Raw genomic sequence first — 27,857 nt, forward strand, 5'->3', positions numbered from 1 at the left:
ACTGTGTGTTTGCTTGTTCCCTTCCCTCCAGACAGGGAGCTCCTTGAGGGCAGGTCCTGGGGTTTATTCCCATGTCCATCCCCACTCCAGCCCAGGAGGGGCTTCCTAAGTCAAGGTTAAGGGGATGCAGTCCCTCATTACCTTCTCAGAGCCTAGAATGTGCTCAGGGAAACAGACCAGGAACAGCCTTAGAGTCTCAGCATCAGTGTGATGAGAGTCACAGGGCGGGCGAGCCCAGAGCATCCTGGGAGCTCTTGGAGGGCCCGAGAAGCACATGCCTGAACTGATTCTTGAAGGATTCACCGGGCAGGAGGAGCGGGGGGCGGGGAGTCACACAATGAACGGCACATGGAAAGGCCTGCAGGAGAGGGGCAGCAGACATGGTTCAGTTTGGCTGAAGTGTGGCTCTCGGCAGTGTCTGGGCATCGCTTTGGGTGGTGGACGCCGCAGAGGTGATGGCAGCGCTGGCCTGGCTGGATGCTGTGGTGGCTGGAGTCTAGCCAGCGTGGAAGCAGCTGCAACTCTGCCACTTACAACTCTATAAACATGGGAGTTTATTCCAGTTCATAGCTTCTCATCAGCAATTTCCCAAAGATAGAGCAGTATTTCCCAGCCTTGGGATCTGACTTACACAGTCAAAAGGCCATGTTTCATGCCAAACACTAGCATGTAATTAAAAGGAAACATACAAATGTTGGTAAATGTGCCCTGTGGTCTTTGGTCCCCCAAATCTTTGACCCGGACTCAGTGTGGGTAATCAAGAAGCTGGTGATGATAAAGAGGACAAATTTAAGAAACACTTAAAATTTCTTAAAACAAATGTCAGTGCTGTCCATCGAGTGATGAATGGATAAACAAAATGTGGTGTAGCCATGCAATACTATATTATTCAGCGACAAAAAAGAACAAAGTACTGGGACTTCCCTGGCGGTCCCAGTGGTTAAGACTCTGAGCTTCCACTGCAGGGGCCGCGGCTTCGATCTCTGGTCGGGGAACTAAGATCCCACATGCCGCGTGGTGCAGCCAAAAATAAATAAATAAAAAATCTTAAAAAAATAAAATAATGAAGTACTATTACATGGCTACAACACGGATGAACCTTGAAAACATTCTGCTGGGTGAACGCAGCCGGACACAAAAGGTCGCGTATTGTACGATTCCATTTATGTGAAATGACCAGAATAGGTAAATCCATAGAGACAGATGCAGACTGATGGTTGCCAGGGGCTGGGAAGAAGGAGGAAGTGGAGACAACCATTTAATAGGTCTGGGGTTTCCTTTTGAGGTGAGGACATGCGTTGGTACTAGAGGGAGGAGGTGGTCACTCAGCATTGTGACGGTACTAATGTCACTGGATTGTTCACTGTAAAAATGGTTGATTTGGGGAATTCCCTGGCGGTCCAGTGGTTAGGACCCGGTGCTTTCTCTGCCGAGGGCCTGGGGTCGATCCCTGGTCTGGGAACTAAGATTCCAGAAGCCACATGGCGCTGCCAGAAAGAAAAAAAAAAAAGGTTGATTTTATGTTATGTCAGTTTGCCTCAGTTTTTCAAAACTGAAAAAAAACATGGCCTAGGAAGGAAAAGAAAATGTAGGTATACTCTTCTTGACCGTTAAATTCACTAAATAATAATGATGTTTAAATTTTTTTTAATTAATAAAACATTTGGGATTAACATATACACATTACTATATATAAAATAGACAATCAACAAGGACCTGTATAGCACAGGGAACTCTACTCAATATTCTGTAATAACCTGTATAGGAAAAGAATCTGAAAAAGAACGGATATATGTATATGTATAATTGAATCACTTAGCTGTATACCTGAAACTGACAACATTGTAAATCAACTATTCGCCAATATAAAATAAAAATTAAATTAAAAAATTTTTTAAATAAGCTATAAGGATATATTGTACAGCATAGGGAGTATAGCCAATATTTTATAATAACTTTAAATGGAGTATAATGTATAAAAATTTTGAATTGCTATGTTGTACACCTGAAACTAATATAATATTGTAAATCAACTATACTTCAATAAAAATAAATTTAAAAAATTTTTAAATTAATGAAACAAAACTCAGTAGTGAACCGGCAGCTCCTGAGGTTCTGAGTTGGATGTGGGGACTTGAGCTGATGACCCTCCTTTTGCTCGCCTCTCTAATAGAAGTGGAGAAAACCCGATGCCAGCATGAACGAGAACACATCCTCGGGGCGGTGGACCCCCAGCACCCCCGGCCTCCGGGACTGTTTGTTCCCGAGTGTGATGAGCACGGACGCTACGCGCCCACCCAGTGCCACGGCAGCACGGGCTACTGCTGGTGTGTGGACCGCGACGGCCGCGAGGTGGAGGGCACCAGGACCACGCCCGGGATGAGGCCACCGTGTAAGTCAGAGGACAGTGCTGGAGACAGGAAGTCTCAGCACCTGCAAGCATCGCTGGGGACCCTTGCCAGGGACCCTTGCCAAAGGTGCAGTTGGCACTTTCTGCCTGCCCTAAATCCTGACCTGCTCCACTGGCTCGGAGCCCGTCCCTCCCTCCCTTTCTCCCCTCTGCAGCCCCCTTTTCCATCTCCCCATCACTTGCCCACCCCCACCATCTCTCTCCCCACTTTCCCTCTCCTCCCTCTTACCCTTTCCTCTTCTTTTTTTGTGCAAACCTGTTCTGTGCAAATGATGGGCAGGACCCGCTGCATTGAGGCTGCAATTGGTAGCAGAGAGGGTGTGTGCTCAGGGGTCCCCGAGGTAAACCTTGCCGTGGGTGGCCCAGCATTCCAGCGGCTCTGCGCTGGCACACAGCGCAGGGATGGGAGAGACCAACCGGAGCCCCTCCCCAGGCATGGAGGGGCTTACTCAGGCGTGGAACTGTTCTCCTCCTGGTACACTTGCCTCTTTCACAGTTGCGCCTGGACCTTTAAGTACTCGGCCCATTTAGAACGGCAGGAGCAAAGAGCCGCAAAAGTTTCTGCAAGACAGTTCTGCGACAGTCCGTGACGGTGGGAAGGTGCCGAGCTGTGGGCCAGGCTGTGTGACACTGGACAGATACTTGCCTGAGTCTCAGCATCCTCGGCCTCAACATCGGATTTGAGCAAAATAATCTCTAGGATGCTTCTCAGCTCTAAAATTCTGTCACAGGCGTAGAAAATGGTAATTGTCACAAATTACCAAAATCTAATACAATCAGTCCTTGCCTCTCCATTCTCCATTTAGCTAATAATCATAAACTGATCCCCTACCAGATAGTTTCCCAAAGCTGCTAAGAGGCTGCTGAGTAAGCAGTGATCACTCACAGGGACTTCCCTGGCGGTCCAGTGGTTAAGACTCCGCGCTTCCAATGCAGGGGGGCGTGGGTTCAATCCCTGGTCAGGGAACTAAGATCCCACATGCTGCGAAGGGCGGCCAAATAAAAAGAAGTGAGAAGTGATCACTCACAAACTTCATTACGCCAGCCAGCCAGCATTAACTGAGTGTCAGACTGGTGTGGTCAGTGCTGGCAGCCCACAGAGGGAAGCCCCAGTGCCAGCCCCAGAACCTCAGAGGACAGGTAAACAGGTGCAGGGTAGGGAAAGAAACCTTAAGAGAGAGTAGGTGGGCCAGGAAGCACAGTGGCTTGGGGGTTGCGGGCTAGCCCAGGAAGGCTTTGCAGAGCAGTACCGTGAGAACCAAGGTTTTGAGCAGGGCCAGAGTCAGCTGCGCTGGGGAGTAGGGGTTGAGGAGGCCCATGGTCCAGGCAGCAGGAATGGGCGGAGAGGCAGGAAAAAGACCCCCAGGGGTTTGTGTCCTGTGGGAGGGGAGCAGAATGGAGGTAAGGACATCAGATGCCCCGCTGAGGGGTCTGGATTGGTCCTGAGGGCAGAGGGGAGCCCAGGAAGGGTTTCGAGCAGGCGCTGATGTGACCAGGTTTCAGTTTTAGAAGAGCTGAGAGGGAGGAGTGAGGCCCTGGTGGTGGGGAGGCAGGTGCAATTAATTAATTGCAGTATTTCTAATTAATCCAGGTGAGAAACGGCGAGGGTCTGACCTGAGGTGCTGGCAGTGAGTTTGGAGGGATAGATTCCAGAGATATTAAAAAGGTCCACGAGATTGGTTTATATCATTGATTGGGTATAACAGGCAAGATGGACAAGAGAAAAGAACTGAAAATGAGCTCGGTGATGACCTGGTCCCATTCTCTCACTTCAGAGAGCAGGAAACGAGCCCAGGAAGGTCCATGACGTGTCCACACAGCGAGTGACAGGGCCAGGTCTGGGGACCCAGGTTTCCCGACAGCCACTGCATGTTCCTTACCCACAACACAGGCTGCCTGTCCCCTCCTGGGACATTCTCTTGTCAGGTGAGCCAGGAGCTGTGCTGGGCCACCAGGTCAGCAGGTAGGAGGCAAGGCCGAGTCTGAGGGAGGATTAGCCCTGCCCATCATTTCGTTCTGGAAGGCCCGGAAGGCCTGTGTTCCCGTTTGTGGCGTCTGAGACCCTCCCACCCCCGTGGGATGGGGTGAGTGGGGCTAGTCCACTCAGACGGTCTCCTCGAGCATGAAGATACTCAGCAGCTTCCTGCTGGGGTGCGAGCTCCCTGTGGCCAGGGTTTCAGGGTTGCTGCTGTTGCATTGTTTTCATTCACTGCTGCAGCCCGTGTGCAGAGCAGGGCACCGATAGCCAGGTTAGTTCCATTAAGGGGGAGACTGAGCCATTGTTTTTTTCCAATCGACCTTTGATGTTAAACTCTGGCCCTGCATCATCTTCATCACAAATGCCCTTTGATTGACTGAGGTCTTTCTGCTCCTTGTGCTTTCGGATATTAAATGTGCACGTGTGACGGTGCAGTTTGTGGTGCCATGAAGGTGACGTGACCGGGTGTGGGTGCATGTGTGTGAGTCCGTGCACGCGCCCACACGCGTACGTTTGTGCACTCCTATTGCACGCGGGCCTTACTCATTGCCGTCTCCCACTACCCAGGTCTGAGTACAGTGGCTCCCCCGGTTCACCACGGACCCTCAGTTCCTACCGCCGTGATCCCCCTGCCACCTGGGACCCACCTACTCTTCGCCCAGACCGGGAAGATAGAGCACCTCCCCCTGGAGGGAAGCACCATGACCAAGACGGAAGCCAAGGCGCTGCTTCACGCCCCGGTGAGTGCTGGCCGATGGCACTTGGTGACAATTTCTGCTTCAATGGCCTGGAGCAACGAGCGGGGTGCAGTCAGCCCAGGGACCAGGGCTGGACCCCTGGACCCAGGACCTCTTCATTCTGTGTGACCCTGGGTGTCCACCTCTAAATGGGGCCACTGTATTCCTAAGCACCCCCGTGAGGCTCGAGGGTGGGAGCACAAACAGGAGGGCTTCCAGAGAGACCCCTTTGGTATCTGACCCCTCAGGTGGGCGCGTCATGTGAGTTTGCTCTCTTGTCTGCGAGCATCTGCCAGGTTTGATGTTGCCATCCCTGCTAAATTAGCAACGTGACTCATCTTTCGGCAGCCGCTCAGCTCAAGATGCTCCTGTCTGCCCAGAGGCAGTAAGTAACCAGAGCTTTTCAAAGCTTCAAAGATGCATTTTGTGAGTCGGGGAATTTTTGTCCGTTAGTTAGAGGTCAGACACTTTTGAGGAGCTTTTCTGTCTGGGATCCTGACCTCCTGCCAGGAAACCAAACCTGAGACCTGGTGGAAGCTTCTGGCTCTGGACTCAGGGTTGCCAGGGCAGTGGGGGCCGTCAGGGTCCTCTAAGGAGTGAAGAAGTAGCAGCGAGTGGGCTACCGGCTCTTAGAGATGAAAGTCCAGCAGGAATCCTCTTTACCCCTCAGTGCTGGTTGCAGAGCCTGCTTGAAGATTCCGGGTAGAAATGTTACTTTCTTCTCATCTTCCTTTCCCTACTCCCCTGTCTTTCCCACCTGCCCTATTTTCTCTTCCTGCATGGATCGCTACACACCGCCATACACCCTCTTCTTTTTGACCAGGGAGGAAACATCATCAAAAAAAGTCTGCAAAATAAAAATGCTTCTTTTTTAAAAAATTTATGTTATTGAAGTATAGTTGATTTACAATGTTGTGTTAATTTCTGCTCTACAGCAAAGTGATTCAGTTATACATATATATATATACATTCTTTTTCATGTTCTTTTCCATTATGTTTTATCATAGGATATTGAATATAGTTCCCTGTGCTCTACAGTAGGACCTTGTTTATCCATTGTTGTTTATCCCTTTTGTTTATCCATGTAATTGTTTGCATCTGCTCATCCCAAACTCTCATTCCTTCACCCCCACCACCTCCCCCTTGGCAACCACAAGTCTGTTCTCTGTCTGAGTCTGTTTCATAGTTAAGCTCATTTGTGTCATATTTTAGATTCCACATATAAATGATGTCATATGGTATTTGTCTTTCTCTTTCTGACTTACTAACTTACTAGAGATGATAATCTCTAGGTCCATCCATGGTAAAAATGCTTTTCAGAAGCCTCTTGCAAAGCAGCCTTCATTGGATTCATGTTCTTCCCCAACACAAAACCCTCTGATGGGTTCCCTTAACCCAGAAAAATATCCAGTTCTTTCCATGGCCTCCGGCTACCTCTCCCACCCCATTCCCTACCACTGCCCCCTCACTCACCGGCTGCAGCCTTCTGGCCTTCTAGCTGGTCCTCAACTCACCACGCACACTCCCACCTCAGGGCCTTTGCACTTGCTGTCCCCCCTGCCTGGAGTTCTCTCATTCCAGACACTTGCACGGTTCACTGCTGCATGTCACTTGAATTTCTGCTGGCACATCAGCTCTTAGAGAAACCTGTCCTGGCTGTCCTATCCAGACTGCAGCCTCCACCTACCCTGCTTTGTCTTTCATCAGGCACCCAGCACTACTCGAAACATTGTATATCAGGGTACATGTTCTATGTCTGGTGTATCTCTTCCCACCAAGAATATAAGCACAGCAAGAGCAGAAATTGTCCATCTATTTCATGGAGGTGTTTCACAGTGGTATTCGCAGATCCCAAACAGTGCTTGGCACTTGAAAAGTATTTGCTGAACAAATGTGTAAGTGATCTTTGTGATTTCCTGTTGCCTCACTGAAGCACACATCCCTCAAGGGGTAATCATCATTCTTCCTCCGTATCCACTAGCACACACTCCCGGGTAGTGGGAGTGCGTTAAATTCCGTGTGAAAGTCGTTTTCCCCCAAGACCAAGGGGAGAGGCTTAAATGCCAAATGAGGCTATGAAAAGCAGGAAATTGAGATGGGATCAGTGGAGGGAGAGTGCTGAAACAACATTATAAATATTCACTGTGTCCTTCCTATCTATGTATCATCTATCTGTCTGTCCTTCTATGTATGTATGTATGTATGTGTCTGTCTATCTATCTATCTTTACCATTTAGCTATTTTAACTGTAGCTAATGCCACTGTGGCATTAAGTACAACAATCATCACCATCTATCTCCGGAACCTTTTTCATCATCCCAAACTGAAACTCTGGATCCATTCAATAATAACTCCCTCCTCCCCTGCCAGCCCTTTGCATCCCCTTCTACTTTCTATCTCTATGAATTTGCCTGTTCTAGGGACCTCCTATAAGTGGAATCATATAGTATTTGCCCTTTCGTAACTGGTTTACTTTATTTAGTATAATGTCTTCAGATTTCATCCATGTTGTAGCATGTGTCAGAACTTCCTTCCTTTTTAAGGCTGAATTATATTCCATTATATGGATGTATCACATTTTGTTTATCCATTCATCCATCAGTGGAGAACTTGGGCTGCTTCCACCTTTTGGCTATTGTGAATAGTGTTGCTATGTACATGGATTTACAAACATCTGTTCAAGTCCTTGCTTTCACTTCTTTTGCAAGACCTGGAATTACATGGTAATTCTATTTTTAATTTTTTGAGGAACCACTCTACGGTTTTCCTTAGCACTGCACCATTTTGCATTCCCACCGCCAGAGCACAAAGGTTCCAATTTCCCTACTACCTTGTCAACACTTATTATTTTCTGTTTTTTAATTGTAGCCATCCTAATATGTGTGAAGTGGTATCTCGTGGTTTTGATTTGTATTTCTCTAATGATTAGTGATGTTAGCATCTTGTCATATACTTATGGACAATTTATATATCTTTGGAAAAATGTCTATTCATATCCTTTGCCCATTTTGTAATTGGGTTGTTTTGTTCTTATTGTTACTGAGTTGTAGGAGTTCTTTATGTATTCTATCAGCCCCTTATCAGTTACATGATTTGCAAATATTTTATCACCTTCTATGGGTTGGTTGCCTTTTCACTTTGTTGATTGTGTCTTTTACTGAACAAAAGTTTTTAATTTTGATAAGATCCAATTTATTTTTGCTTTTGATGTCATATCCAAGAAATCATTGCCAAATCCAATGTTATGAGGCTTTCAACTATGTTTTCTTCTAAGAGTTTTGTATTTTTAGCTCTTACATTTAGACTTTTGCTTCATTTTGAGCTAATTTTCGTATATGGTGTATGGTAAGGATCTCTGTTCCTTTATGACGTGACTTTTGGAGGGCAAGTGTCTGCTGATAACCCTGATTCTCCCAGTAAAAGAGCATCCTGGTCTTACACTTCTATGGTCCCCAGGGCCTCACTTTGCATTTCCATACACACTTTAGAATAAGCTTGTTAGTTTCTACCAAAAAGAAAAGAAAAGGAAAGGAAAGAAAAGAAAAGAAAAGCCTGCTGGGATTTTGATATGGATAGCACTGGATCTTTAACTCTATTTAGGGATATCCTAAACTTTATTTAGGATATCTTAGCAATATTAAATCTTATGATCCATTAAACTAGCATCTCTTCATTTATTTGGGTCTTCTTTAATTTCACTCTACAGTGTTTTATAGTATTCAATATAGAATCTTGCACATTTTAAAATACTTATTCTTAAATATTTTGCTGCTATTATAAACATTATTATTTTAAAATTCTACTTTTTGCTGGTATGTAGAAATACAATTTTACATTGACCTTGGATCCTGCAACCTTGCTAGATTCAATTTTTAGTTAAAATATTATTATAGATTCCCCAGGAATTTCTACATAAATAATCATAGTCTTGGGGCTTCCCTGGTGGCGCAGTGGTTGAGAATCTGCCTGCCAATGCAGGGGACACGGGTTCGAGCCTTGGTCTGGGAAGATCCCACATGCCGCGGAGCAACTGGGCCCGTGAGCCACAACTACTGAGCCTGCGCGTCTGGAGCCTGTGCTCCGCAACAAGAGAGGCCACGATAGTGAGAGGCCCGCGCACCGCGATGAAGAGTGGCCCCCGCTCGCCGCCAACTAGAGAAAGCCCTCGCACAGAAACGAAGACCTAACACAGCCAAAAAAAAAAAAAAAAAATCATAGTCTTAAAATAGAGTGATTTTACCTCTTCCTTTCCAATATTTATGTTTTATTTAATTTTTATGATTTTCAGTTGGGCAAAGATTTCTTAGACGATATACAAAAAGCATTAGCCATAAAGAAAAATAAAATTGTACTTAATACAAATTTAAAACTTTTGCTCTCCAAAAACATCATTAAGAAAATGAAAAAGTGCTATTTACTGAGAAAAAATATACATATACATACATACATATATATATGTGTATGACAACAGATTTTTTTTAAAAATATATTTATTTATTTATTTATTTATTTATTTATTTATTTATTTATGGCTGTGTTGGGTCTTCGTTTCTGTGCGAGAGCTCTCTCCAGTTGTGGCAAGCGGGGGCCACTCTTCATCACGGTGCGCGGGCCTCTCACTATTGCGGCCTTTCCTGTTGCGGAGCACAGGCTCCAGACGCACAGGTTCAGTAATTGTGGCTCACGGGCCTAGTCGCTCTGCGGCATGTGGGATCGTCCCAGACCAGGGCTCGAACCCGTCCCCTGCATTGGCAGGCAGACTCTCAACCACTGCGCCACCAGGGAAGCCCCGACAACAGATTTTTATCTGAAATATATAAAGAAATCCTTCAACTCAATAATTTAATTTTTAAAATGGACAAAAGAGGGACTTCCCTGGCGGTCCAGTGGTTAGGACTCCACACTTCCACTGCAGGGGGCATGGGTTCGATCCCTGGTCGGGGAACTAAGACCTTGTATGCTGCGTGGCACAGCCAAAAAAAAAAAAAAGACCAAGACTTGAAGACAATTCATTTCAAAAGGTATCTAAGTGCCTCTAAGCATGGGAGAGAGTCCCACCATCATCATTCACTAGTAGGTGGACCACTCTCACCACTGGTCTGCACTTCCAGGATAAAGTCATCATTGGACTGGCCTTCGACTGTGTGGACAAGATTGTTTACTGGACCGACATCAGTCAGCCTTCCATTGGGAGAGCCAGTCTGCATGGTGGAGAGCCAAGCACCATCATCCGACAAGGTGGGCAAGCAAATGTCATTCTTCCTTTTCGGTTTTGCTTCTAGCAGCCCACGTGGCTCTTGGGAGAGAGGGGAGAGGTGCAGTGTATGGTTGCTTACAGGATATGGTAATCTGAGAGGGGCTGGGTTCTCAACCTCAAACATCGCCTTTTCCAGCCTTCTCTGAAGAGTCCTCTGAGGACTCATCACTAAATCATGAACATCTTAGCTGGGATTTGTTGCTAGCCTGAGGAGAATAAAATTAAAACAGGGTAAGTGTCCATGCCTGTCTCTGCAAGCTTCTGTAGCCAGTTTTAAAGAATAATAAAGGCCAAACTCAACCATCCAGTTTGGATATACATTTCACCCTCTGGCTGCTGAGCCTAGAACCGATTCTCAGACTGTCTGCCCCAGGGTGGGTGGTCCATCAGGCAATACGCAGATGAATCGTAAAGATGGGAGGATCACAAGCATATTGGCAAATATTGTCCCTGAGAAGTGAGTCTATTCCCAAGACAGTTTTCCAGTTGAAGGGTTGTCACTTCAACCTGTAACCTCATGGTGGGGTGGGTCTCCTCTCTTCTACCTCACCCCCACTGGACCTTGCTCAGATTGCCAGAAGAGTACAGAAAATCAGGCTGAACTCTTACAGACATTTCTGTTTTTGTTGCATCACTGATGATAAAGCACATGGCACTTTGGCACAGCTTACCCCTCAACATTTAACCTCAATTCCTTAACTCATGGATGCTGATTTAAGCCAAGGACTCTATTATGTTAATGCCTACCTTCAACAAGTCAAGGCTATTTTAGGTGGATATGTTTTATCAAGATTCAGGTCCATTATGACAAAAAGCCAAGGGCCTGTAAAAATTCTCCTGTACTGAAAAGGTCTAATATTACACATTACTAAGTCTGTGACTCATCAGCTGACTTGCAGATATTTTCAATCAAAAGGCATTGTCATGCCAATGATATTTGCTGTGTAAAATCATCTTGTTTCCTCTGCAAAACACTCAAATCAAAGATACATCCTTAAAATATATGAGCCTCTTTGGTATTTCTTTTTACTTGGGGCCAAGTGTAGATTTTCTGATTTCCAATTTAACATTTCCCTAGAAATTGGTACTCTGGAAGGGTCCCTGTGCCTGCGGAGTAGCCCCTGGGGCATGTTTTTCCTTCCTTGACTCCTTCACGAGAGATGATGTAGCAGGAATTAAACTGAGGTTGAGTTAAATATGTCTGACTTTGGACATAGACCTCAAATCCTTTTCTGGAATCCAGTATGCTATTTAAATAATGTCTGCTAGTTTTCATGGCTTGCTTTAATGAACAGAAGTTTGAAAATGCCTTTTTGTATCTTATCACTGTTAAAAATGTTGTTGCTATTGTCTGTGATTTGACTTCAAAACCCAGTGGAAGAGGGGAGTAGGTCATCTTTTGCTATTTCCTGTTGCTTTTGGAACTGATAATCATCCAAGAAAGCTATAAGCACAGTAAGAAACATTCCAGACAAAAGCCCACTGTGAAAACATAGAATTAAATCAGAATGTGATCTTTGTAGAAGAAAGATCCCTAGGGATACATTTTTTTTTTAATTTCAAAAAGAGAGAAAGAAACTTCCACTTACATCTTCATCATGGTATGTGTTGGTACATTCCTAGTGAGTGAAAATGGCAGTGTGTATCTTTTCTTTTTCTTTTCTTCCTAATTTCATAACGTCTGAATCCTGGGTTTCTCTGTCTTTCCTTGAGTTAAAGTCCTAGCCAAATATCTTTGATATTTGTATCGTCATCTGTTTCCTTTCAACATAATCAGTGTGGAATATATTGCCCTGACATCTTCCCATCTTGCCCTGACTCACAGCAAAGGATGAGGTTTTCCAGGCATGTCCTTTGGCTCCTTATCCCATAAAGAAGTATTTTCCTGGTTGGGGAAGGAGGTATGGTTGCTCTTGGGTTTGACGTCAAGAGCAGGGCTGTTTATAAAGAGACAACATGACATGGAGTTCCTTCCTGGAACTTGTAAAGAGACGCTCATTGAACAGCCTTCGCTGGTCCCGCTGTTCTGTGTGTGTCTGAATAGCTCATGCCTCTCAGACAGGATGTACTCATTCCAAATATACCCCAGAATGATTTCTTCTGATATTGTCTGAAAGTTGAAAGGGGCCTTTGGAGTCCAGTCTCACCATCCCTTTGCCTCTAGGGACATGGAAAATATTTTAATACTTTATAAATCTTTACTTTTGGTTAGAACAATAAAGAACTTGTTTAAAATTAGAAACTGCTGTTTTTAATTCTTAATAAACTTCCTCTGGTGGGGGTCCTTTGAGGGGGCTTAGATATTGCCGGCATTCACAATCATGATCGTATTAGGGGTCTAGTGAAAGCCGATATGGAGGGGGCTGAAGGTTGGGATTGCTTCTCTATTGATGAAAGAACACAGTGCTGCACCTGCCACAACTAAGGAGCCAGCGAGCCGCAACTAAGGAGCCCGCCTGCCACAAATAAGACCCGATGCAACCAAATAAAGAAAGAAAGAAAGAAAGAAGAAAAAAAAAACAGTGCTGGGATGGTTTCCTCGTACCAGGCCCCTGGGGCAGGGTGGCTCCATCCTCGGCTCTCCCCCTTCCTGTTTCCACTTCCAGCTGTACTAATGACCTTCGATTCTATAATCAGCAGAGGGGAAAGAATCCCAGATGACACCAGTAAAACGCTGGTGGGGTTTTAGCTTTTAGCTTGATTGTATTTCTAGTCAGGAAACCATTGCAATCTTGACCTCCTGATTAGGTTAGGTGGGTGCTGAAGGTTCCCATTGCAGTCAGCTGATGCTGTGGCAACCCCTGGCTTGGAAATCAGTTGCTTATAGCCTAGTAAGGACTTCTGGGTGCTATTCACAATTCCTGACACCCCTTCTTTGTAATCCTAATACTTGTATAAAAGTAATAACAGCTGTGATTTCTTGCATATATTAGTTCTCTGAAATGACCTTTTCCCCCCATTGATGAATAAGGTAAATCTGTCCTGTTCCCATCTTCAGATCTTCCTGTGCCTCCCCTTTGCATAAGGGATAAGCGCTAAGCTCATTAACACGGGCATCCTAACTTCATCTCTGGCCACCCTCCACCCTCGGGGTCTCCAGCCATGCAAAATCACATACGGTTTACTTCAGGCCATGTCTTTCTTCCTTTAGACTTATGTGCTGGTCCTACTACCTGGAAAACCTTTATCCAGGATCTTTGCCTGACAAAGTCCTGTTGTTTCTGCAGGAGCCAGCTTTAGGAGGTGTTATCTCCCCCAGGAATCCTTCCCTGGTCTCCCCAGGTTGAGTCCAGTGTCCCTCCTTCATGTTCCCACAGAACCTGGAACTCAGTCTGAACTGTGATTGGCTGTGGGCTTCTTGAAGGCAGGGCCACAGCTTCAGCATCTTTATGGGCCTGGCTCCCAATGTGGATGTCCATCGAGGGAATGAGTAGCATTTTTCAATTTGTCACTAAGTGTTACTTATCTTAAACAACAAGCATTTAACACTCTCATTTGTTTTTTCAAAGTGCAAGGATTGGATGCCAGGTGAAATAGCACTGAGTAATCACAAAAACCTCATCTTACTTGCTTTAAAAAAAATCAGGAGTGTTTGGTGTTTGCTTCTAGATCTTGGAAGCCCAGAAGGCATTGCTCTTGACCATCTTGGCCGCAACATCTTCTGGACGGATTCTCACCTGGATCGGATAGAAGTTGCAAAGCTGGATGGGACCCAGCGCCGGGTGCTGTTTGAGACTGATTTGGTGAATCCCAGAGGCATCGTAACGGATTCCGTGAGAGGGTATCTTTGCGTAAATCTGTGTGTGCGTCTCTTCTATTTGTATCTGCCCTTTTGGATTTTCTCAAATGTTAGGCTGTAACTCCAGCATTGCTCTCCTGAAGTGAATGAGTTTAGGATGAGTGAGTCTACAGTTGGTGGCTTACAGATATCCATGGTGAAATGGCAGTATGTTTACGTGTGATCATGGACTTGATACCATGTTCCACTTTCCAATCTTTTACCAAGAGCCTTTGTAAGTTGACAGCTCAGAAATTGGGTATTTCCACTTGGGTTGAATGTGAATCAACACCTGACTTGTATCGACCCCAGAAGAGTATCAAGGTAGCATAAATGTCCCCCTGGGGCTCCTTCCTGGGGGCCAACCCAGCATGAACACCTTGGAGTCCCTCCCTATGGGTTTTGTCAGCATATCAGTGCTTTTTCTCCCTTTCCCTTACTGCAAGCTCTACATCTTACACCCCAGGCCCGTGTCTCCTTGACGCTTTGACTCCTTCCCTTTGAGACCACATCTCTTGTTCTGTGGCCACTCAGCCACCTCCCTGACAGCAGGTGCCTTGACCACTGCCTCTGCCAGCCTTGCTTCTGGGCCTCATCTCCTGGGTCTGCTGTGCCTTCCTGTTTGGTGACAGCATATGGGAATTATTCCCATGTGTTTATGTCAGTTATGGTGTTCTGGTTTTTTTTTAAACAGTTTTACTGAGATATAATATGTAACTTATGTTTAAAGGGAGTGAAATTGTGAGTAACAGAAAGATTCAAGTGAAGAGCCAAATCCAAGGGTCTTTGCAAAGGAAAGTATGTCTTGACGCCTGCAGATCCTTTTTAGCCATTCTGTGTCTCAGTGTCTGCTAATGTCTTCACCATGGGTTCTTTTTAAGTGTTTTTTTTTCTTAATGAACTTATTTTTTAAATTTTAATTTTTTTTGGCCACACCTTGCAGCTTGCAGGATCTTAGTTCCCCGACCAGGGTTGGAACCCAGGCCCTCAGCAGTGAAGGCGCGGAGTCATAACCCCTGGACCGCCAAGGAATTCCCCTCTTTTAAAGTGTTTTTTTTGTTGTTGTTGTTATTTTTTTAACTTTTTATTTTATGTTAGAGTCGAGTTGATTTATAGTGTTGTGTCAGTTTCAGGTGTACAGCAAAGTGATTCAGTTATACATATACATGTATCTATTCTTTTTCAAATTCTTTTCCCATTTAGGTTGTTAGATAATATTGAACAGAGTTCCCTGTGCCATATAGTAGGTCTTGTTGGTTATCCATTGTTTTTAAATTAATTAATTAATTAATTAATTTTTTGGCCGTGTTGCATTTTCATTGCTGCACACAGGCTTTCTCTAGTTGTGTCAAGCGGGGGCTATTCTTTGTTGTGGTGCGCGGGCTTCTCATTGCAGTGGCTTCTCTTGTTGCAGAGCATGGGCTCTAGGCACCCGGGCTTCAGTAGTTGTGGCATGCAGGCTCAGGAGTTGTGGCGCATGGGCTCTAGAGCACAGGCTCAATAGTTGTGGCTCACGGGCACTAGAGCACAGGCTCAGTAGTTGTGGCTCCTGGGCTCTAGAGTGCAGGCTCAGTAGTTGTGGCGCACGGGCTTAGTTGCTCTGCGGCGTGTGGGATCCTCCAGGACCAGGGCTCGAACCCATGTCCCCTGCATTGGCAGGCAGATTCTTAACCACTGCGCCACCAGTAGTGTGTACATGTCAATCCCAAATTCCCTAACTATCCCTCCCCCCAACCCTTCCCCTCTGGTAACCATAAGTTCATTCTCCAAGTCTGTGAGTCTTAAGTGTTTTCTAAGTGAAATTTTTCTCATGCATCTTCATATTTTTCTTCCTCTTTCTCCTCCTTTTCCTCCTCCAGGAATCTTTATTGGACAGACTGGAACAGAGATAGCCCCAAAATCGAAACTTCCTACATGGATGGCACAAACCGGAGGATCCTTGTGCAGGATGACCTGGGTTTGCCCAACGGGCTGACCTTTGATGCCTACTCATCTCAACTCTGCTGGGTGGATGCAGGTGATGGAAAGCCCCAGGCCTGGCTCCTGGGGTTGGAACAGTGCTTTGTTTTTTACCAAACAATTATTGTTACCCCCTGTACTATCAAGATTATCTGTTATGGGGAAGAGAGCATAAGATAACTGCTTTTTTCCTGCACAAACAATAGCTGCATATCTTTGCTCTGAAATTTATTGTTTCTCTAGGCTTGACACAGTCTAGGGAGAGGTCTTAATCTTCCAGGTCAGGGATCAGCAAACTACAGCCTTGGGCCAAATCCAACCTCCTTGGTATAACCCAGGAGCTATAAACGGTTTTCACATTTTTAAAAAAATTAATTTATTTATTTGTTTTTATTTTTGGCTGTGTTGGGTCTCCATTGCTGCGCACAGGTTTTCTCTAGTTGCGGCGAGCAGGGGCTACTCTTTGCTGCGGTGCGTGGGCTTCTCATTGCGGTGGCTTCTCTTGTTGCAGAGCATGGGCTCTAGGCGCGTGGGCTTTGGTAGTTGTGGCTTCAGTAGTTATGGCTCATGGGCTCTAGAGCGCAGGATCAGTAGTTTTGGTACACAGGCCTAGTTGCTCCGTGGCATGTGGGATCTTCCCGGACCCTGCAGGGCTCGAACCCGTGCCCCCTGCATTGGCAGCCAGATTCTTAACCACGGCACCACCAGGGAAGCCCCGGTTTTCGCATTTTTAAATGTTACATTTTAAAAGGTTATATACAGCACGTGGAAAGGAGGGCCTCTGGAGTGGGGAGTTCTGGAGTTTGGAGAGAGAAAAATGTAGCTGGAGCTTCAGCTTCCTATTTGCCACCAACAAAATTATCAGCATCTTCCATCAACCATGCGCTATGGATCCCTCCCTCTCTCCTACTCATTTCCCTCAAGCATTTTAAGACGCCCCAGTGAAGAGCCTTAAAGAAGCAGCCCAGGATCATGCATTCTCTTTGCCTCTTGGAAAACAGGGAAGCCTGCATGGCGAGTTCCCACCTCACATAGGAAGAGAAGGGCCAAATAAAGGGAAAAGAACTTTCAAAGATATAAAGAAGGTGTCTCATTCCTCCACATCCAATAGTACTTGTGTACAATGCTTTAAAAGATGGACGCAAAGTTTGATGGGCCTGCCTGCAGTTACCAATGCCATCGTGTGCTCTGGACTCTACCCATTTTTACTGAGTGTATAATCTATGTAGTCATTTCTAACTGAGTGCTACACCATAATACGATTTCACCGAGGCCTCCAAAACACTGTGTATTTTAATTTGCATTTTCATAAGACTATTTGGGCAAGCTCAAGTGGTAATGCAAAATTTCTTATTATAGGATACTTCAGAGTTTCAGATTTAAGACAATGACAACTTAATTCAGTTGGCATTAGAGCTATCTAAAATTTTTTTTAATCCATAGACTTTTTTGCAAACAAACTAGTTGGCTCAAATGTATTAGTCTCACACTCCTGCTGAGGCTCATTTTATATTTCACATGCAAGAATCTGAACATCTCAGAAATGTCAGTACAAATCACACATTCAGCCTAGTCATATTCATTTTCAGTACAGTCAAGTCTTCTCCCAAAGACCAAATAATTTGATATAAATACTCCACCTTTCATACTGGGGACAAACTAAACCTTGGCATTTTCAGTAAAATATTTGTTTACATTAATAAAATAGATTGATACTGTAAAATAAATAAATAAATAAATAAAACGTTATATAAATGCTTATATAATGTCCTGGATTTTGCCTCTTGGCTCACAAAACCTAAACTAGTTACTAACTGGCCCTTTAAGAAAAAGTTTGCTGACCCCCAGAGCCTGTCCTCATCCTGATACCTATTAAGCAAGTCACAACTTAACATTCTTGTAGCTCCCGCTTGTCCCCAAGGGCTTAGGCAGGACTTGAGGCCAAGGAAGATAAAGTAATGCAGCCCTGATGTGTGCTCCTGCCCGGGCAGATTTGGGGTGTCCCTCGGGCGAGGGATGTGGGCAGGATGCTCGGTTGGGGAGGAATGTCAGTCATCCATCAAGTCTCCCTTGTGTTCCTGCTTTGTTCTAGACACTGTCAGGTGCCACGGGGGATGCAGGGAGTAAAGCCACGGGGGATGCAGGGAGTAAAGCGTGCACAGTTAAGTGAAAGCCCAGGCCTTAAGTTGGTCATGATGCGGGTATTGACGCGAGGCTGTGCAGCTTGGCAATTCTAAGGGCTCTGAATGCAGGGAGGGGAGGTTTGGAGAGGCTTCAGGGAGAAGGGACTTGAGCAGGAGCTGGAAGATGGCATCGTTCCTAGGTCCCCGGGAACTGGTGAGACGGGGTGCTCTTCTTCTGCTCCAGCTTCTGTCTCCCCATCCGAACCGGGTATGGGTACTGGATGGAGGGGGTGTTGACCAATGAGGGGCCAGGGAGGATGAACAGACAACTTTGCTGTTTAGAAGAGCAAGTCTTGTGTTCTCTAGGATATGAGCCTGTAACGCTCACTCTCACCCTTGCCCTCATTACTCTCGTTTTTGGACACAAAGGGGCCATTTCTTGTATGAACAATGGACGACTTGTGTTTGCCCCACACAGGCACCCATCAGGCCGAATGCCTGAAGCCCGATCAGCCCAGCAGACGTAAGGTTCTTGAAGGGCTCCAGTATCCTTTCGCCGTTACAAGCTTCGGGAAGAATCTGTATTACACAGACTGGAAGACGTACGTCAGCAGCTGGAGCGCGGGGGGCGGGGGGGCCTGCCCTGCCGCCCTCTCTGGAGGCCACGCCCTTCCCAAGTGGCCTCTTGGCTTGACCTTCCCGCCTCCAGAGGTGCCCCCTCTGCCTCGCCCTCTGGTTGTCAGAGAGGAGGGCGAGGAATGGGAGGCAGGGCCTCTAGGGGAGCAGGGGATGCCATGTATCATCTGGATGCAGCTTCAAGTGCAGACTTGGACTTCCTGAGCATGTCTGTTCTCTCCCTAGGAGCTGACCTCGGTCACTTGGCTGGTGGGCTCCATGCCCCTATTTTATTTTAATTCTTAAACTGCAGTATTCCCAAAGCCCCTTCTTGACCAGCTCTTCCTGCAGGAAGGTGGGGTTAAACCAAGCAAGCAGATGTGGCAAGGGCATCTGTATAGAAAGCCGATTTCCCAGCTTGGAATTTAGAGCTGGAGGGAAGAGCTAGCTGACCTTTGTCCATTTCTTTTTTTTTAAGAAGCCAGAGAACTGCACGCTTGTCTCTTCCCAGGAAGAGGGAGGGATGGCTAGGAAGCAAGGCCAGTGAATCTGTTTATGGCCTCCAAATTATCCCCCAAACAACAAAAGAGGCTGCCCCCTAGAGAAAAGTTCAAGACATTAGATGTATTTTAACCTCCCATCCTTTGGTGCTCTGTAGGAATTCCGTGGTCGCTGTGGATCTTGCTATTTCCAAAGAGACGGATTCCTTCCATCCCCACAAACAGACCCGGCTGTATGGCATCACCACCGCCCTGTCTCAGTGTCCCGAAGGTAATTCACCTGTGCTCTAACTGGTCAGGGGGCTGGGGGCACTCTGGGGCTCAGAGCCCACACTCTGGCTGCTACCTATGTGGCCTCTCGTAGCCCTTATCACATGGCAGGTGAGACACAGTCCCTTCCGTCAAGGGTCTTCATTATTGAGTAGGTGAGCCAAGATGAATCAATAGAAAATGTTAAGGAATGAAGTGGATAGAGGATAAGGGTGAGGAAAAGTATCGACTCTTGGGCTGGGTCTAAAAGTATGCGGTCTTCAGGTTCCAAGGAGGAACATCAGTGTTAGGATCTCTGCTGCTTTAAAATCCATCCATTTGGCCTGATAGCAACAACAATAATTCATGATAATAATAATTGCCAGGCAAACATGGATGTGATACTTACTGTGAGCTAGGTACATCACATATATTAAGTCACTTAGCATACTAAGTGCTTTGTATCTACTAATTCACTTAATCCTTGTAGCAACCCTACGAGGGTAGGTACTATTATTATGCTCACCTTATAAATAAGGAAACTGAAGCCACTTGCCCAGAGTCACACGGTCACTTATGGTGCTCACGATGGCAGAACTGGGGATGAGCTATGCAGCCTGGCTTGAGTCTGTGCTAGGCTGCCTCTCCAAATTCTCTCCCCTAACCCAGCCTCCTTCCTGGCTTCCCTCCTGTCCCGCAGTCAAGTAGCCAAGCTAGATAAAGAGTACATTGTGCTTTAAAATTCCAACTCCATGTTCTGATCAGAGCTGGAAAACCCTCCCTGAGATCTGTTTAATAGCTTCAGTGGTAAATCTGCATAGCCCCCAGATCAGGAATCAAGGTTTTTGCACATCTGGCAAATCCTTAATGATGAGGAAACAGTCAATAGATAAGCTGAGCTGAGTGCCCTGTGCAGCCTTCCCTGTTCCCCAGGAGCCCCCATAAGCTTGGCCTCCCAGAGACCAAAAAGGGGTCTAGTATGGAGGCCACTCTCCTAGCTGTTGAGCTGACTTCTGCCTTTTCCAGGTCACAACTACTGCTCAGTGAACAATGGTGGCTGCACCCACCTCTGCTTGGCCACCCCAGGAAGCAGGACCTGCCGTTGCCCTGACAATACCCTGGGCGTTGACTGTATCGAGCGGAAATGAAGACAAGAGTGCCTCGTTCCCTCTCTAAAATATTTCACAGCAACACCCTACTTGAAAGGGTCCAGACTGAAAACTGTCTGACCTGGTGGCTAAGTGGCCACCAGGTCCAGGGCCAACCCAGCCTGAGCCCCAACAGCATTGCCCTCACTGTTCCCCAAAACATATGCCCTGCAATTCTGGAATGGGAAAGCCTCTACTCCTACGCAAAGACAGAAAACCTCTCTGACCCCAACCCTCAGACAAGCTTATACAGCCCTGAGTGAGGATTATATGCCCCATCCTGGTGCTGGAAATTTTCCCCAACCTTAACACCCCAGTGGTGAGCAGAACCTCCCCAGGCCTGAGCCGCCCCTTCCCTGTGGCCTTACGAGCTCAGCCTCACTCTGAGATACCCATCATCCCGTCAGCTGCTGAACACACCAGCCAGGATTGTCTAGGCAAGGCTGTGAGCAAAGGAGGGAGTTAGCCCTCCCACACTTTCGTCTTGGTGCTCTGATTTCCCTCTTTGTACTCCTGGCTTTTAACCCCTGAGTTCTGTACCACCTGCATCCTGCCCAAGGCCCACATTATAGAGAGCAAGCCCCGCTTTTTGGTCAAAACCCATCCTGTCCGAAGGATACGTGGGTATTTGGTGGATGATACTGAGCAGCCTCTCCCAGAAAAGTTATTGGCATTTCAGCAGTAGTCTTTGGTAGTCAAAGGCTCAAATCAAAGGAGTGTCCAGTAGTAGGAATTTCAATGTGTAGAGTCAGATGTTTGAGGATGGGGATTCTATTGATGTGCCTTAAATTATACCAAAGATTACCAGAGCACTTGGATCCTAGCATCTGGTCTCTGGGGCGGCACAGCCCCACTGCTGGCACCTGTGTCCAGCCTCCTAATGGAGACCCATGTGAGACACAGGATGGGGCTGGTACCAGTGATGACACCCCCTATAGTCCCTCACCTCTGGCCTCCACCCATGAGATCCAATCTACAATCAACCCTAAGCTTTCTTCTCCTTTGTTTCTCCCTCTATCCATGGCCCTTGCTGGCTGTATTCTCATGCAAAATCACAATCCAGGAGGGCCAAACTGAATATTTATACTAGTGATCCAGACCGTTTATTGCTCATTGGTGTAATTAAAAGGACCATTGCCACATTTCATGTGTATGTTTCTACAGTTTGTTTAGAAAAAACTCCTGACTATATATAGCTAGTGGGTTTTTTTGTTTGTTTGCTTGTTCTTTTTGTCAACTGCTTCCCAGAGTCCTAAAATGATAGAAATTTTGGATTGAAAGCTGAGAATAAAGAATTTGAGTCAGTAAAGATCGGGGTAAGGGAGTAGAGAAGACTCAGAAGTATCTCAAAGAGATTGACCAAGAGCAGGAACGGAAAGCCCAAGAGAAAGGGTGGAGGAGGGGATTTAACAATAGCAATGAGAAAAACTCTTAAATAACGCCAAAGAAAAAAATGGTATGTTCCTTGCCAGAGAACACTTATACACTTGACATGGAAGAATATGCCTGTTTTTCTCCTTAAGGAAGAGACCCCTCTTCTTATCTGCAAACCTCAGGACACTCAGCCCCTCCCACCCCCTTTTCTGCAGTACATGAGACCTGAATCAAGAGAGCCTTTCCTTGAATAATTGGAGTTTGTTTTGAGAGGCACATATATCCCCAAGAATCACACGGTTTGGGGAACACATGGGTCTTTTATATAGCCCAACCCCATAAATTAGTTTAATTTTACATTTATCATTCCATATTGAGCCCTCTATATCAAATGTTTTGTCATGACTTTGTATAATGTTTATAACTATCTTATTCATTTTACTAGACTCATTCTAAAATTTTGTAAATGATAAATTCTTTAACTGTGGAAACCATTGAAGGTGCTTATTAACTGTTCCCCAGATTTGTACAAGTATTGGATGATTCTTTGAGTTTACAGCTGTATAAATATTAGTGCAGAAAATAAATTTTTTTTTTTTGTTAAAAAATCTCCCTCTATCTTGTATGAATGAAGATATTTAATCTCGGGAGGCGGATTCACAATGGAAAGATAGCCATTTAATAATCTGCAAAACCTATTTAGTCCCCAGTGTTATAAGGGGTGGTTTGTTTCCCAAGTGAGTCCCTGAACTTAGGGGCTGATATTTGACTTAAAAATTAATTCTGTTGTGGACTTCAAATCACCCTTTTAAACATTGTTTTCATTTTTTAGAAAAATTGTAGCTACAGGCAATAGGGTTTCCTGATTCAGTTCTGAAGATAAGCTGTGCTTTTTTCCCCTCCGGAACAAAGATACCTTCCTGACCTTGGCCACTGAGTGAGACCCCCGTTCTGTTCTAAGCTGCCACCAATGGGAAGTGCCACCCGTGCTGACCCCTGGGGGGATGAGAATGGACCGTTGACTTGGACAGAGTGAAGGGGGCTCAGAAATAGCAGGAACAAGGTGCTCAGAGCTGAAGTTGTAGAGAAGGGACCTGGTACTTCAGGGCCTGCTTGTAAAATGGCACCATAGTGGAATCAGTTACAGCCTGCCAATGTGGATTTATTGACAGGGACAACTTTCGTTAGGGCTAAAACTTCCAGTGTTTTATTCTGGTCATAAAATCGTAAAGGTGATGTCAGGGAAGATGGTGGAGTAGGAAGGTTTAGGAATCTATCCATCTGTCAAAACAGCAGTTGAACTGGCAGGAGATGTCTGAATAAAGTACTTTGGAACTCTGTGTCTAGTAGAATGCTTGCAGCACCCAGGAGAGAGCTTGATGAAAGGCTGATAAATTTTGGTCAATTTCCTCTTAATAGTGGCAACCATCACCCACCCCTCAGCCCCAAGACTCTCAGCTGTGGGGACAGCAGCCCACGTTCCTAGTGCAGCTTGTTAGGGCCAGGGTGAGCGATAAGAACAACACTGCTCTCCAAAAATCAGATGTGTGGGTTCTGATTGCTGCTTTTAATTGTTGGGAGGCCAGCACAGAGGGAAACCTCTTCCTGATGTTGGATTTGGCAATGATTTCTTGTATATGACACCAAATGCACAAGCAACAAAAGAAAAAGACGAATTGGTCTTCATCAAAATTCAAAACTTTTGTGCATCAAAGGAGTGAAATGAGGGACTTCCCTGGTGGTCCAGTGGCTAGGACTCTGCGCTCCCAATGCAGGGGGCCCAGGTTCCATCACTGGTCAGGGAACTAGATCCCACATGCCACAACTAAGAGTTCGCATGCTGCAACTAAAAAGATACTGCACGCGGCAACGAAGATCCCGCGTGCCGCAACTAAGAACTGACACAGCCAAATAAATAAATAAACAAATAAATATTTTTTTAAAAAAGAAGTGAAATGACAACCAACCCATGAAAGGGTAGAAAGTATTTATGAATTCTATATCTGATAAGGGTTAATATCCAGAATATGTAAAGAACTATAACTCAACAATAACAACAGCAAAAACAACCCAATCAAAAATGGACAAAGGATTTGAATACACATTTTTTCAAAGAAGATATACAAATGGCCAATAAGCACATGAAAAGATGGTCAACATCATTAATCTTTAGGGGAAAGCCAATCAAAACCACAATTAGATATCACTTCACACCCATTAGGGTGGCAGATGGCTATCAAAAACAAAAACAGAAAATAACAGTGTTGAGGGGGATGTGGAGAATTGGAACCCTTGTGCATTTCCAGTGGGAATGTAAAATGGTGCAGCCACCATGGAAGTCCATTTTGTGGTTCCTCAAACAGTTGAAAACAATTACCATATGATCCAGCAATTCCACTCCTAGGTATACACCCAAAGAAATTGAAAGCAGGAGCTCGAACAGATACTTGTACACCAATGTTCATAGCAGCATTATTCACAATAGCCAAAACATGAAAATAACCCAAGATTCCATCAATAGATGAAAGGATAAACAAAATCCTGTGTACACATACAAGGGAATAATATCCAGCCATAAAAAGTAATGGAGTTCTGACACATGCTACAACATGGATGAACCTTGGAGTCACTCTACTAAATGAAATAAGCCAGTCACAAAGGAACAAATATTCTACTTATGTGAGGTACCTAGGATAGACAAATTCATAGAGACTCAAAGTAGATTAGAGTTTACCAGGTGCTAGGGGCAAGAGGAATGGGGGTTATTGCTTTATGGTTTCAGAGTTTTTACTTAGGGTAATGAAAAAGTTTTGGATATAAATAGTGGTGATGGTTACACAATATTGTGAATGTACTTAATGCCACATGTACACTTAAAAATGGCAAATTTTATGTAATATATATTCTAGCACAATTTTTGAAATTATTAATGTAATATACCAAAAAAAATTGAATGTACACTTTACATGGGTGAATTGTATGGCATATGAATTATAATCTCTATAAACCTGCTTTCTAAAAATACACTGTAATTTAAAGAAAGGCGAGTTACCTAAGATTGGCAAAATGCTGATCATTGTTGTAGTTGGCTGAATTCTAAATATTCCAAGATTCTAATCTAGGTGCTTTGCAGATGGAATTAAGATTATTGGTTAGCTGGACCCCGAGAGGCCAATCCATCTAAGAATATCTGTCTCCCTTGCCCCCTGGTTTCCTAGCAGGGAGGGAGGGAGAGAGGAGAGTGAATCTAAGTGTTTATTCCCCTCTCCCTGCCGAGTTGCTGAAGGCTATCTCTACCCCTTGACCACCGAAGGTCACTGCCCCTCTCCAGGTGTCCCCCTTCCCACGCTGTCTGCTAGGGTCCCAGGAACCACTCCCTTCCCTGGTCTCTGGACCTCAGGGAGGTAACAGCCCCCTGGCACTTTCCCCTAGGACTGCTCTGTTCCCTCTGAGGTTCCTCACACCCCAGCCGTAACTTTAAACCTCCCTCATATTATCCTAACATGGGTACATCTGGCTTTTGTTGAGACTGCGACTGAAAAAAAATTGCACAGCCTAAAAGCTGAGATTTATGTCCTATTCAGCCGACTTACTGAGGACTTCACAGCCTCTCAGATCACTCTGAGGCTCGGCTCCAAAGAGGCAAGGGAGGAGCCGGATAAACAGGAGTTTTTGCAAAAACAAAAACCAAAAACAAACAAAAAAACCCCAGGGAGCCAGAACATCAAAAGATTACTGTTAATTAAAGAAAACCAGACATCCCAAGTTAATGAATTGAGCGCTTTTCTATATATGGGAAGATGCAAGAATCTGGGCTTCTTGAAATTGTTCATTTGATATGCACCTTAGTATTTAGGGCCAGTGTTCTGGTTTTCTCCATCCTGAATCCCCTCAGGGTGCATGGTCCAGGGTGACTGCAGTGGCTGATGGCAGCAACATCCTTTGTTTACTGATATGGCAGGTGACATTCTTCGAGCACAAACCCTAACTGACACGTAAGTTTATAAATCTATGATCTCCTTTTGAGTATGTTTTTAAATGTTTGTAGTTTAGTTAAAAAAAAAAAAATTTAAAAAGCTTTTTTATAACCACACCTCACATGTACTTGTGTCCAATTAGGATACATGTTAGTTACAGTGTAACTAGCAGGTATGAATTATACAGATGTACAGAAAAACGTACCAAAAAGTCCTATTTATTTTGTAGCTCATTTTGATTTTCAGGCGCAGAGCCTGCAACAGGCAGAAAACTTAATTTCGTCACTCTGGGGAATTCTAGTTCAATACAGTAATTGCTCAGCCACTCTGGGGTCAAACTCAGTTATATTAAGGAGCATCGTTGCCCCGTCCTTCCTCAGGTTCTCCCCCAGAGCCAAATCTAAGCTCCCTGTGAAACTGAGCAGGACCCCATGGGGTCCTCTTGGGCACAAAAACCTTTGTGTCCCCAGTTTCTTATTTACAGGATAAAGACTTCAGCCGCCTAGACCTTCCTGAGTACCACAGGGCAGATTCAAACAATTACTAATCAGGGAAGGGAAGGAATGCAGAATCAGAAGAGGACCAGTCAAGAAACTATAGTGTAGCCATTAAAGCAGGATCCTGGTTCCTCCTCAAGGAATATACATAATATCTTTGAGTTCTTCTGCGGGAATTAAGGCCCCCATCCAGGTGGAGGATGGTAACTTCAGGCTGAGCACAAGATTCCTGGAACATTACCCTGTTACCTCACCACCAACCAATCAGAAGAAACAACACACCCTGCAGCCCTCACCCCAAATTTTGCCTGTAAAAACTTCACCCCCAAAACCATCGGGGAGTTTCGGGGTTTTTGAGCACAAGCCGTTTGTTCTCCTTCCTTGGCCCTACAATAAACCTTTCTCTGCTCCAAACTCCTGAAACCTCACAACTCAGATGGGATTCTAACCCACTGTCTTTTTTTTTTTTTATTTATTTTATTTTTGGCTGCGCTGGGTCTTCGCTGCTGCTCGCGGGCCTTCTCTAGTTGCAGCGAGCAGGGGCCACTCCTCGCTGCAGTGCAAGGGCCTCTCATTGCAGTGGCTTCTCTTGTTGAGGAGCACAGGCTCTAGGCGCGCGGGCTTCAGTAGCTGTGGCACATGGGCTCAGTAGTTGTGGCTCGCGGGCTCCAGAGCGCAGGCTCAGCAGCTATGGCGCATGGGCCTAGCTGCTCCGTGGCATGTGGGATCTTCCCGGACCAGGGCTCGAACCCGTGTCCCCTGCATTGGCAGGCGGACTCTCAACCACTGCACCACCAGGGAAGCCCCCCACTGTCTTTTAATTGAGATCTCACACCTGGTGTCAGGACTTAATGAAGCTCAGGTTCTTTATGTCTCAGCTCAGAAGGAATTCAGCAAGAGGCAAAGTGAGACGTAAGAAGTGGATTTATTTAGAGAGATACACATTCCATAGACAGAACGCGGTCCATCTCAAAAGAAGAGAGCGGCTCCGAAATACGGAGTGGTTTGTTTTCATGGGCTGGGTAATTTCATAGGCTGACAAGTGGGAGGATTATTCCAATTATTTTGGGCAAAGGGGCAGGGATTTCCGGGAATTGGGCCACTGCCCATTTTTTGGCTTTTTATGGTCAGCCTCGGAACTGTCATGGCGCCTGTGTGGGTGGGTGGGTGGGGGATTATCATATGCTAATATATTACAATGAGTGCATAATGAGGCTCGAGGTCTACCGGAAGTCGAATCTTCCACCATCTTGGG

At 45.4% G+C, this 27,857-nt stretch overlaps 1 protein-coding gene across 2 annotated transcripts in view; it reads left to right on the forward strand.

Moving 5' to 3' along the window:
- The window catches only part of NID1 (nidogen 1), a 93,379-nt gene extending 71,483 nt beyond the window's left edge, over positions 1-21,896 (forward strand). For both annotated transcript variants that reach the window (XM_061182142.1, XM_061182151.1), the window contains exons 13-20: positions 2,174-2,392; positions 4,956-5,128; positions 10,237-10,363; positions 13,992-14,163; positions 16,020-16,177; positions 18,721-18,844; positions 19,516-19,628; positions 20,633-21,896. In XM_061182142.1, the coding sequence (XP_061038125.1) occupies positions 2,174-2,392; positions 4,956-5,128; positions 10,237-10,363; positions 13,992-14,163; positions 16,020-16,177; positions 18,721-18,844; positions 19,516-19,628; positions 20,633-20,754 (1,208 nt within the window). In that variant the 3' untranslated portion in view covers positions 20,755-21,896. The remainder of the gene's footprint in view (positions 1-2,173; positions 2,393-4,955; positions 5,129-10,236; positions 10,364-13,991; positions 14,164-16,019; positions 16,178-18,720; positions 18,845-19,515; positions 19,629-20,632) is intronic.
- Positions 21,897-27,857: the final 5,961 nt, after the last annotated feature.

This window comes from Eubalaena glacialis, chromosome 1, assembly GCF_028564815.1.
Source record: "Eubalaena glacialis isolate mEubGla1 chromosome 1, mEubGla1.1.hap2.+ XY, whole genome shotgun sequence".
Lineage (NCBI taxonomy): Eukaryota > Metazoa > Chordata > Mammalia > Artiodactyla > Balaenidae > Eubalaena > Eubalaena glacialis.